The 12,332-nt window shown below is 53.2% G+C and overlaps 1 protein-coding gene across 2 annotated transcripts in view; it reads right to left on the bottom strand.

Moving 5' to 3' along the window:
* The window catches only part of EPHA8 (EPH receptor A8), a 54,005-nt gene extending 44,103 nt beyond the window's left edge, over positions 1 to 9,902 (bottom strand). For both annotated transcript variants that reach the window (XM_054294499.1, XM_054294500.1), the window contains exon 1: positions 9,818 to 9,902. In XM_054294499.1, the coding sequence (XP_054150474.1) occupies positions 9,818 to 9,902 (85 nt within the window). The remainder of the gene's footprint in view (positions 1 to 9,817) is intronic.
* Between the last annotated feature and the right edge of the window lie 2,430 nt (positions 9,903 to 12,332).

Raw genomic sequence — 12,332 nt, 5'->3', positions numbered from 1 at the left:
ATTATCTATATATTTATATCCATATCTATATCTATATCTATATCTATATCTATATCTATATCTATATCTATATCTATATCATCTGTATATCTCTATCTTATCTCTATATTTATATCAATATCTATGTTTATATCTGTATCATATATATCTATATCATCTATAAAGAGTGAGTGCTTACATACCCTTCCCAACACTTTCACTGCTGGCCACAGGTCCTGCAGGGATGTACTGCATCCCTACAAACAGATGTGGGAGCACACTGGAATCTCACATCCAAGCATCCTGGGCTCAGGAATGGGCTTGTGGTACCTAGGGGAGCTTGTGCATCCTCAGCCCACCCCGGGTTCATGGTGGGGTGGTGGAACAAGCCTGGGGGTGACACACTGGTGGATGTGCTGAGTCCCAGCCTCTGGAAAAACAGTGGGGGACCAAAGAGGGCTCTGAGCACCCTCACTAATTGTTAACCCACTGTGGTCCTCCCTCTAATTACTCCACCATCTCCCTCTTAGGCAGGGGCTTTGTAGCGCAGGCGTGGGGAGGAAGGGTCACTGGGAGCAGCCCTGTTCCCTTGGGCTTCAGTTCCTCTCCATCACAACTTCAAAGGCCTCCCAAGATTCACAGCAAGGCTCCCCCCCCCAATGCAACAATGCCTTTTGCATCGATAATTAAACTCTTACCAGCACAGCTTGGCTGCTCCCCACTACCCAAAGACCAGCAGGCTCAGCTCCACAACTCTGCACAGCCCCACAGCCCCAGCCCCTCTTCATGGGGGAATGACACAGGGATGGTTATCCACAGTGGGAAGAGAGGCAGCAAAAGGCTTCCTGAGAGGAGGGGAACGAGAGCCAGTGGCATTCATTTCTTGTAATCTGGGGCAGAACTTGGTGGGGCCAGGGTGGGTCAGATGTTTGTGTCCCACCACTTAATGCAGGGGCCAGCTGAACAGGCAGCTGTGACCTTTCCAAATCAGGAGGCAAAGCTGAGACACAAAGTCAAGTCTTACTGGCCTTGGAACATGGCGAGAGGACGGGATGGGAAGCTTTGCTTTCAGCCTCCTGATCCCTGGGACAGTATTTATCTTTAAGGGATGAAAATTAGCCATTTATTCCCCAAGACATGAGGCCAATGGGGAGGGCTCAGAGGGAGGAGCAGCCCGCCTGGAGGGCAGGTCAGCTCCCCCCTTTTGGGAGCTTGTGCAGGGATGCTCCCCACAGATCCAGGCCAGCAGTGGGTTGCTGCTCTGCCAGACCAGCAGCCGGATTCAGGCAGGATTTTCCTGCAGCTGCTCATCCACAAGGCTCCACATACTCAGGACACAGCGGGGATGGGCCTGCCCTCGGCACCCACTGGCCTCGAGAAGGAGTTTAGAAAAGCAGTGCGGGTAGATCCGGGAAATATCATCAAATCTGGCAGGAATTTTGGATTTCCACACTTCTGGAAATGCCAGAATCAGGCTGGAAAACAAAATAAAACAAAGCAAAATAAAATAAAGGGGGGGAAAAAAAAAACAGAGAAGAAAAATACCAAACAAACCAAAGAAATAAAAAATAAACACCAAAAAAAAACCCACCAAAAACCAACCCACCAAGCTAAAAAGAAACATTTTCAAATGAAAGCAGTGCTGCTTTTTGGCTGTGCCCTAATTCCCATTTCAGGATTTCTTCTCAGACCTCCAGATTGTTGCTGTGAACTTTCTGCATTTAATTTTATATCATTTTGTAATGCATCAGGAGCGGCAATGCCCATAAGGACTGCCCAGAGGGTCATCCCTTTTCACTATACCCAGAGCAGGAGATACTTTGATGTAGGAAGAAAGCTTGTTTGTTCAATCAGTGCTAACAAAAAGCCTCAGTTCAGGTTTTAAAAATAAAATTATCAACCTGATCCTTCCAGCCCCTGCATGATATCATGTGAGATAATGTGCAGTGCAAGAGCACCTTACCTACCCGTGGTAGGACTGAGGTGTTGTGAAATAATGCAAAAAATGAAACAAAACAAAACACCCTGAATAAAGTATTTCTAAGGCTAAAAACCTTGAAATTATAGGGCAGGTTTTTTCTTCCCAGAAAAAAAAAAAAAAAAAAAGCACATCAAAAGCCGAACAACAAAAAGATGTTCCCTCTCAAAACTACAGGTGAGAAAATAGAGATGTAAAATGGTCATGTATCCTCCTGGCTTAAAGACTCCCAATGCTTGTGTGCAGAGGGGCAGACAGGGAGAACTGGGCATGCTGGTGTAGGAGACCCAGATTAAACATACTACCCACCACTGGGCAGGGTGTAACAGTACAGGTGTGCATGGCAGTACAGGTGTGCAGCCATCCCCAGTACAGGTGTGCATCGCAGTACAGGTGTGTACCCATCCCCAGTACAGGTGTGCAGCCCCAGTACAGGTGTGTACCCATCCCCAGTACAGGTGTGCATCGCAGTACAGGTGTGCAACCATGCCCAGTACATGTGTGCAGCCCTGGTACAGGTGTGTACCCATCCCCAGTACAGGTGTGCATCGCAGTACAGGTGTGCAACCATGCCCAGTACATGTGTGCAGCCCTGGTACAGGTGTGTACCCATCCCCAGTACAGGTGTGCATCGCAGTACAGGTGTGCAGCCATCCCCAGTACATGTGTGCAGCCCTGGTACAGGTGTGCAGCCATCCCCAGTTCAGGTGCCCATCCCCAGTACAGGTGTGCAGCCCCAGTACAGGTGTGCAACCATCCCCAGTACAGGTGTGCATCGCAGTACAGGTGTGCAACCATCCCCAGTACAGGTGTGCAGCCCCAGTACAGGTGTGTACCCATCCCCAGTACAGGTGTGCAGCCCTGGTACAGGTGTGTACCCATCCCCAGTACAGGTGTGCATCGCAGTACAGGTGTGCAGCCATCCCCAGTTCAGGTGTGCAGCCCCAGTACAGGTGTGTACCCATCCCCAGTACAGGTGTGCAGCCCTGGTACAGATGTGTACCCATCCCTAGTACAGGTGTGTACCCATCCCCAGTACAGGTGTGCAGCCTGGCACTGTGGCACTCACTGGTTCCAGTGCAAGCTGAAACTGGAAATGTCAGGACGCCCCGGGCTGTCCCAGGGCTCGAGGATGAGCATGCAGGGCTGGACAGGGCTCTGAGTGAGGGTGACCCCACACTCCCATGTCCCTGGTCCTGCAGCCGGTGGGGAAGGAACTGTTTCAGGCTCTAGGGGTGACTGGGCTCGCTGTAATCCAGGGCAGAAGCCAGAGGAAGAGGTGGGAAGGCCCTGGGGACAGGGGTGTGAGAAAGGTCAGGGATTCAAGAAATTCCATGGAAACAAGCAAAGTGAGCAGGGGAAGAAGCAAGACTGCAGTGAGGCTGGGGATGGAGCACTGGGGTCCCTGTGGCCCTGGAGGAGGCAGAGCTGGTGCCCCCAGGTCTGGATTTGGCCATCTGGGAGTCACACGTGTCTTTTCTTCCGCAACATCCCCAGCCTGAGGGACAGCACAACGACACGGCCCTGTCCATGAGCAGAGAGGAGCCCATGCCTGGCACAGCCACCCCTTGGTATCTCATCTGGCTAAAGCCCTGTGAGAACAGATCTATTCAGCTCCCACACCACCAAAGAGTGGCTCCTGGCATCCTTGACCAAAGCCAGAAGCTTGAGGAACAGGTAATGGACCTGTGCCCTCCCTCTGAGCTGCAGTTCAGGTACAGGGACAGCCTGAACACCTCATGGTACCAGTAACGCAATATTGTGACAGCCTTTAAAAATGACACAGGAGTTTTCTAACACAAGATAAATGTCTTCTGCTTGCAGTCAGCAACACCTCTGTGGTACAGAGTCCAAGAAAGGGGAGCTGTGTCCAGAGGGCTTTGTCCCAGTGTCCTCACACTAGTCTTGACTCCTTCTCTTTTCTCACATCCATTTGGTATAATAAAATAGACATAAATGCATTTTCAGCTTTAGTCACCAAGTTTTCCAACCTCTGCTGCATTTTTTGGACATTGAAGCTCATGCCACGTATGCTGCTAACACTGTCCCAAGTCCTTTTCCCAGACTATCTCACTCCCCACACGTAGAGCTGCGTGCCCCCTCAGTTATCTCCTGCCTGTTTGGGATCTGGAAGATTTCTTATTCCATACTGCCACTTCTTCCCATGCCGCCCAGGCAAACCTGGCACTGGAGATCTGTGTCCGTATCAGATCCAGGCAAGCCTTGCAGCACCCTGAAAATGCCATTCTGCCCTTCCCACCCTTTCCATGTGTCCCTGCAGTCCTGGTAAAGCTTTGAGTGTTATCCTCTCTGGAATCCTCACTAGGGAAACGTGGGTTTTACAAATGTGCTCGCTTATCTGGATTATCTGGAGGGGCTTTGCATGGCAGTTTTTCAGGCTGTCGTATGCTTTTTCCCTAATTTCTCTGAGGACATCTTTGCTCTCGCACCAGTTGGCCACCCTAAACTGTGCTGAGCTGTTTGTACCCCAATGACATTTTAAAAGCAAGATAATTTCTTTTAAAGGCTTTTGCCTTTGCTCTCTTAAAAATAGCTTTCTAAAATGGAACATTTTCACAGACAAAAATACCAATACTAACTGCCTTTGAGGGGACAGGCTGAATATCTCATACCACTGGTAATTAAATATCACAAAAGTCTTTAATAATTGCATGGAAGGTGCATAATATAGAAGGTATTTCATCCAAGGAAAGACCTGGAACTTGCGGCATCATTGATGCTGGGATGGAGCTGGGATGGATTCATCTATCCAGCTGCAGCCAGCACTGTTGTCACTAACTAATGTGGTAAATAAGCATTTTAAATATGAGAAACTGGACATAGAGCAGAAGATACCATAGGCACAACTATGATAACCAGGGCTGGAGGTAAAGAAAAATCACAGAAGGGAACCTGCAGAGCCCAATCTGTTCGTGCCCACAAGGGCTGCGAGGTGCACGGGTTGAGTTTATCACTTTCATCACCAAAAAAGACGGGCTCTCTAATCCTGCAGGAAAAGCCTAACAAGAACAAACGGCTGGAAGGTGAAGCCAGGGAAATTTGTATTAGGGAATGAGGGGCGTGATTTTTAAAGGCTGGGGCTGACGAGCCCTTGGAAGGGATTATTAAAAGCAGCGTTGCCTTTGCCGATGTTTTCAGATAAATGGTGAATACTTTTCTGGCCGCTATCCCTGGGCCAAATACACTTCATTAGGCTTTATTGGTGTGCCTGGATCTGATCCATCAAGGAGTTCCATCCTTTACACAGTTGTTTATGACACCGAGTATCGCGCACCGACACGGGCAGGACGGGGGGTTTTGTTTCATTTTGAAGGTAATACAAGTGCAGGGCAGGACAGGGAGTTTTGTTTCATTTTGAAGGTAATACAAATGCATTATCTGACCACTGCCTTTGGGACTGGTAAGGCTGAAGGGGTTAATCGCCTCAGTGACACAGGAATCATTTTGAGTGTTGGCCAGGCAAACAGGCTGGGTTAGAAGAATGAACTATCAAAAACTGTCAGGGCATGAATAGAGTTATCATATGAATGGATGTGCCCCTGGAGATAAAGGCAGCACCGAAGACTGCCAGCGAGGCCAGCAGGGACAGGCAGAACACAGGACCCGAGCAGAACAAAGAGCGGAGGTGGCGGGATGTCTCCAGAACACCAGCGCTCCCCGAGCCCTGCCGCCGGCACCCAGCACTGACCTGCCATGTGTGGGATGAGCTTCCACCCTTCCTGAGCATCTTTGGGGCTGGGGTTCGCTGCTGGCTTGTTGAGGTTTTTTTTGAGCAAAATATTTTGCTAACCGCCTTTCAGCAATCGAAAAAATAAGGAATTCTTTCCTCTCCAAAGCAATTCATCAGGTTTTCAGTTGTACTTAAATTTGGCTTCATCAGATCCATTTCCACCATCACCAAAATGGGTGCTCGTTTATTGTCACTGGAAACAACCCCTTGCAATTTCAGGAAACGAGAATTCAAGGAGAATGAAAAACCTGCCAAAGTAGGGGTGTTTCGTACACAGGTGTGTTATTTTTCTGCAAATTTTAGAGGTTGATTTTCCAGAAGTTTTATGAGCTATTAATACAAGAGGGACAGAAATGAAGATGGTACCAGAAACATATCCCCGTAAGCCTACCTAAAATTACGCAAATATTTGCTTTATATCAGCATTTTGGGAGCAATCAAAAAATTAAACACCCCCAGATTTTTTTTTCACTAATGTAGCCTAAACCAGCTCCCTGTTTTAAACCAATGCTTCTCCATCCCCCATCATCAAAAGTCCATAAGCTTAAACACTCTTTCTTGTTTCCTATCCTCAGAGAGGAGCACAGACCCCCACAGCCTTTTTAAAACGGAAAAGGCGATTTCCTCTCCCTTTCAATGTCTTGCTTTTCCCGCAGCCCCGACTTCGGCATTGCTGCAGAGAAGTAGGAAAGAAGCATTGAATAAACATGCAGATGAGTTTTTACCTTTTTTTCTGTTTGAGCAGAGGGGCAATTAATGAGATTACAATGAGAGATTAGCGGGGGAGACCCCCATGAACCCTTCCTGTGGCCCCCGTTTCAGCAGCGCAGCGAGCGGCTGGGTTTTCCCAAGGATTCTGGTGCCTTCCCGCACCCCATCCCTGTTGAGTGGAGGAACAAAACCCCATCACTGTGGGACAAGGAAAAGATGAGCATCCCCTCCTCGGCTCAGCATCCTCCCCTGCACATCACCCCATCCCCATCACCTGCTGTTTGCCTCAGCCAGCGCGATGTGCCCCAAAAAGCTGGGGAAATGTCCCCAAATCCCCCTCCCCTGCTTCACCAGGTCCCCACATGGAGCTCTCCAAGCTCTCCCGCGGGCCACGGGGTCCATGTTGTGATGGGGAGGAAGGTCACCCGTCTCACGGACGGAGGGCAGAGCTGAGCTGGGGGCACCACCTGGGACGGAGTAAACCCCCAGCAGCAGCATTTGAAGTGCCATTTTTTGACAGAAAATACAATTTTGTTACCCCCCACGCAAGTTCCAAATGTGGTGATTTCTGCTTGTCTGATTTTCTTTCAATTTAACGAAGATATTTTGTATTTTATTGTTTAACTTCAATTTGTGCTATAATATAAAATACCTGCTTTAATATTTTCACCTATGCAACTCAGTCTGCAATAGTGTAAATATTTTTAGTCTCTCATACTTCATATTATTGAAATATCTTATATTGAACTTTCATATATATTGAGAATAATTTTTCTACCTCCCTGCTCTAAAGCAATTTAATAATTTCAGACAATTCTTTTTTCAGTACTCCAAATAAAAATCTTCCACATCCTGCAAATTTTTACCCCCCTTTAAAAAAAATCTGAGTTTTGGCTTTCAATGCATTTCGCAATGGCTGCCGTGCTGAAATGGGGGATTTCCCATGGAATAGCGATTCCCTTTTCCTCTTATTTCTCGGACACGCCTGTACACAAGGCTGAAAGGAATAAAAAATATAAGCTTAAAACTTCTTGGAACAAATATTTCAGGAAAGAGAAAGGCACTGGGAGCTCTTGGAAAGAAAAAAAAATTGGGTTGAAGCTGTTTTTTTAAACAGGTTAATACATGTTTTTATGCACCAACTGCCTCCCAATACATGCATGCAGAGTGTAGCACACCGTGGCCTGAAATTTGCTTTGTGGTTGTAATTTTCTACCTTGTGGTTCCCAAACCAGCCCTGGGTTTGCTCGGCAGCACAGCCAGGAATGCAGGGCACGGAGAGGCTGTGGGAGCAGGCAGAGCTGATGGGCAAACAGGCTACACCCTCACGCCGTGCCCGTAGCCGCCACACGCTCTGGGACGGGGCAGCCAAGCCTGGCACAGTTGGAGGGTGGCATGCACCAAGGCTGGGCTCTGCTCTGCAGCATCTCCCACATTTCCAGTCCCATCCCACGCCAGGGTGCTCAACGACCGCCACCACAGCCGATCCCGCGCGGGCGCTGCTCCCAGCCCAGCCCAGCCCAGCCCAGCCGCACTGGGGACCGGCAGAGCCACGGCCACATCCCAGCTCCAGTGCTCGTGTTGCGGACCTGGCTGGCACTGTGTGCTCCATGCCAGGGCACAGCAGGGCCCCAGGATCCGCGGGGCCATGAGCATCATCGCCGTGGTGGATGGAGCACCACCAGCTTTCTGCAGGCTCCCACACCTTTTCTTGATGCCATTCAGTGCCTCCTGTCTGGTCTAATTGAGATCCAGACTGCTCGGTCTGCCCCAGAGCCCAGCACATCCCCAGCCCTGTGCAACCTCCTGAGCAAGGCTGTGATTGAGGATAGCTTTCTTTTCCAACAAATCTTGTGGGAAAGCCAGGTCTGTCCCAGCTGGCAACAGGCAGACAGCAGTGCAGGGCCTGGCCGTCCATGCAGACACCACAAAGCATCCAGGATCTCCTCCTTAGAGTAGAGCACGGAGGCCCTTGCCTCACTTGTCAGAGCCCAGCATGCACCACGTCTGGGCAGGGCTGTTTGGCTTTGCAGGGCTGCAGCACTGAGAGCCTGGCGCTGCACAGGCAGCATCCTGCAGCACTCCCTGCCCGGGACATGGGGCTGAGGGCAGCTGCTGCATCCCAGAGCAAAGACCAAGCAAGGGCTGGGAGTGTCGGGGTGCTGGGGCCCCATTCTGCACTGTCACAGCCCATCCCCAGCAGTGAGACCCCAATGCATCCCCCTGTGTGGGCAGCAAAGCAGATGGGAAAAGGAGCAGGAAGAAGGCCAGGAAGTAGGCATTTGGCAGAAAACGGAGCTAGGACCAGCAAATAGCTGGAACATGGGGAAAAAGTGAGGAAAATGCTGGTGGGTGTTGGATGATGGCAGTAAGCACAAGGACCCAACCCAGCAGGGTTCTTCAAAGTGCATGAGGCACAGGGGCGGCAGCCCTTGGGCCCCGGTGTGCTGGAAGGATGGCAGAGATGCAGGGGCAGGAGAAGGGAGAGATGCCACCACCTCCATGGGGCAGGGGCACCGGCCCCGGGGCTCGCTGCAGAGCCTGTGCCGTGCTGGCCGTGGTTCTCAAGCACAGCAGAAGGCAGGAAGGATGCTGCTGCCGGTGCCAAGGACACGCTCGGAGCGGGAACAGCAGATCCCTGGCGATGAAGATCAGCAGACCTGGGAAGCAGCCGTGCCGCCGCTGCCAGCACAGAGGGAGACAGGCGAGCGGGTGGGTGGCAGGAGCAGCACTGCCGAAAGCCAGAGGGGCCTGGAATACTGGAGAAGGGACACGGACGAGGGCCGGGGAAGAGGGCAGCCGGCAGCTGGGTAGAGTGGCCGGCTGGAGAGAGCAGGCCTGACGTGGCTGACACCAAGATGTCGGGAGAGGATCCTCAGCTGCATCCCTGCTTCCTACTTCAGAAGTTTCCAGCCCTTTCTCTCATGAGAAGTTTCCCACCTGAATGCTCTTTCCAGCTCCCCTCATCCTCCGCACACCTTCCAGTGCCCACCCACTCGCTCCATCACAGCCCACGCTGCTCGGCCAACGCGCCCGGCCCCGCTGCTGCCAGCTCCAGGGATGGGGATCTCCATGGCTGAGCTGGTGCCGGTGTCCCTGTCCTCTCTGCAGCCACCCCTGCATGCTGCAGCAGAGCCCGGGCACAGGAGGAAGGCAGAGCTGCCGGCATTGCTGCAGAGTCAGGTTCTCCTGACCAGCTCCGAAGTTTTGCCTCTGGTGCAAAAGCTCCAGGATTAGCAAACTCAGGCAGGCAGGAACCTGGAGCTGCACTCCCCTGGGAGCACAGAGAAGCAAAGCCCGGCAGGGCTGAGCCCATGTGGGCTCATCCGAACAGCCACAGCGATCCCGCGGGTGCCCCTAACACTGCCCCGTCACTCCAGGGCCACCCCGGTTCCTACCTTCGCTGGTGGTGGCCGAGAGGCAGGCAGCCAAGGTTATGACGATGGAGAGCGAGGATGTCAGATCTCCCTGTGCCCATGCCATGGTCCGGCGGGGGCCACCAGCGCAGGGCCACCTCGGTTGTCCCAGCACCTCTGCGAGCGAGCTGCCTCTGCCCGGAGCTCCGGCAGTGGCCGGCAATGCAAAGGCACTTTGCGCTCATTGCTCGCAGCCACACGGGCGGGCGGCAGGGAGGGAGCAGCCTGCCCGTCACCGCTCGCAAGCCAATGGGCTGGGTGGGCTCTGCAGCGAGCCCCCCTTCCCGCGCCACACGCGCTCTGTGCCCGGAGCCGGGCTGGCCCGGGCTCCCGCTGCCCGCTGTCCCGCAGCCCCGCCCGCGGGCGGCTCCCACAGCCCCCGCTGTCCCGCACCCCGCCCTCGGGCTGCTCCGAGAGCCCCCGGTGCACCGTGTGCCCCCCGGCCTCGGGCGGCTCCCACAGCCCCCGCTGTCCCGTGTGCCCCCGTCCCGCTCCGCTCTCCTCACCGGCCGCAGCCAGACACAAACTTGCGGCGCTGAGGGGAGCCCTGCGCTCGGCCGGGGTCAGGTGTGAAGGGGATGGGGTTACCCGTCCCTCCCGGTGTGCAAGGAGAGGAAAACCCCTGGTAACTGCTGCCCTTCACCCCCATCCCGATGCTTTCCGTGCCACATCCTTGTGGGACAGACACTCTGCTCGCAATTGACCTGTGGCAGTGGGAGCAGGGGGCAGCGCACGGGGCTCACAACGCGCTGTTTGCTGTCACCTGACGGAGGGTCAACCCTCTCCGAAGCAGTTTGGGAAGACACAGCAATTGTGCCAAGGCAGAAAGGCTGGGCACTGGGCAAGGGTGTCCTGGGACAGGCTCCTGGGATTACCCAGGAAACACAAAGCATCCTTCCCACAGCCTCTGCATCCCTCTTGCTTGGAGCCACCAGAATTGCCAAGCCAGGTGAGTACCTTGCTCAGCATTAAACACTCGACATCTGTCAACAGACCCCCTACAGCCACCGCTGCTTCCCCATCTAAATGCTGAACAATCATTAATACCTGCCCGTGGTAACCACAGATGCTGACTCCCATCCACGCCACGTGCAGTGACTCATTTTCTCCTTCATGCACTTGTGGCCAGTGCATTGTGACTGCAGCTCTACCCTGCCCCAGGAGCCACCCCTGGGCAAGGCACACAGGGCAGGATAGGCATCTCTTCTGTTGCCTGTCAGGCCATCTCTTGGAAATGGAGATTTGCTCAGTGGGGACAGGGAAGGAGAGGGGTGCTGCACACCCTCCATGCCACTCTGTGCACCCTGCATGTTCCCTGGAGATGCTAGAGCCCGTGCTGGGGCACCCCATGGTGCAGCTTTCTGCGTGGAGGAGTGAGAGGAGCTCCCTGCCCGCCTCCCAGCGTGTAGTGGCAGTGATTTCTCACTGAGAATGGATGAGGGCTGTACCTGCAGGGACGTGTCTGCACCACTCATCACCAGGACCTGGGAACAGCACAGAACCTCGGGTCCCTCCAGGCTGTGTACCCTGCCTGCCTGGGAAGCAGGCAGTGCAGAGACAGTGCTGGAGAGATCCTGTCATCAGCAGGATCACAGGATGGGCTGGCAGAGTGCTCAGGCGGGGACACAGCCGTGCCTCAGGGGACACCAGGCACTGCCAGGGCAGCTGGCAGAGGCCGAGGGGGCTGCCAGGTGACAGGTACAGCTACACAGGGCACTTTACATGGATCTTGGATCAAAGGTCAGGGCTGATGGCCTCCAAAATCACAGCAAGCCACCAGGAAGCCCCCCATGATGCCACAGTAGTTGCACCCCTGCAGCTGGTGGGAAAGCAATTTTTCTGCCAGCTATCACATTGCTACTCTGACCCAGACATTTCCATTTGCTGAAAGGGCTTGTCACAGCTCAGTGCTGGATCATTCAGCTCTCTGTCCCACCGGCCCAAGCAGAGCCAGGCATTCCAGAGGGATGATATTCACACTGCCACCATCTGCCTGGCTCTTTTGAAACCCCCCTGGAGAGCTACCTCCAGCTCTGGTGCTCATCTGGAGAAGAGAAGGCTCTGGGGACTCCTTATAGCCCCTTCCAGGGCCTAAAGGGGCTCCAGAAAATGGACTTTGGAGAAGGGATGGAGTGATAAGGGGAAATGGCTTCACACTCATACAGGGCAGGGATGGATGGGATATTGGGAAGAAATTCCTCCCTGTGACTGGCACAGGGTGCCCAGAGCAGCTGTGGCTGTCCCATCCCTGGGAATGTTCAAGGCCAGGCTGGGTAGGGCTTGGAGCAACGTGGTCTGTTGGATATGGGGTGGAATGAGATGGTCTTTAAGGCCCCTTCCAACACAAACAATTCTATGATTCTGTGATCTCAGTCCCAAACTCTGGATAAAGCTCTGGGGAGGCAGAAGCCAGCGTTGGCCTTCCAGCACTGAGTGATTCCACTCCCAGTGCCATGCCCCCAACCCTGCAGACCTTCAGCACATCCCAGCTACCCAC

Source organism: Melozone crissalis, unplaced genomic scaffold, assembly GCF_028551555.1.
Source record: "Melozone crissalis strain CALT ecotype California unplaced genomic scaffold, PUWL_Pcris_2 ptg000251l_1, whole genome shotgun sequence".
NCBI classification, from domain to species: Eukaryota; Metazoa; Chordata; class Aves; order Passeriformes; family Passerellidae; genus Melozone; species Melozone crissalis.
This window is presented reverse-complemented; position numbering and strand designations above follow the sequence as displayed.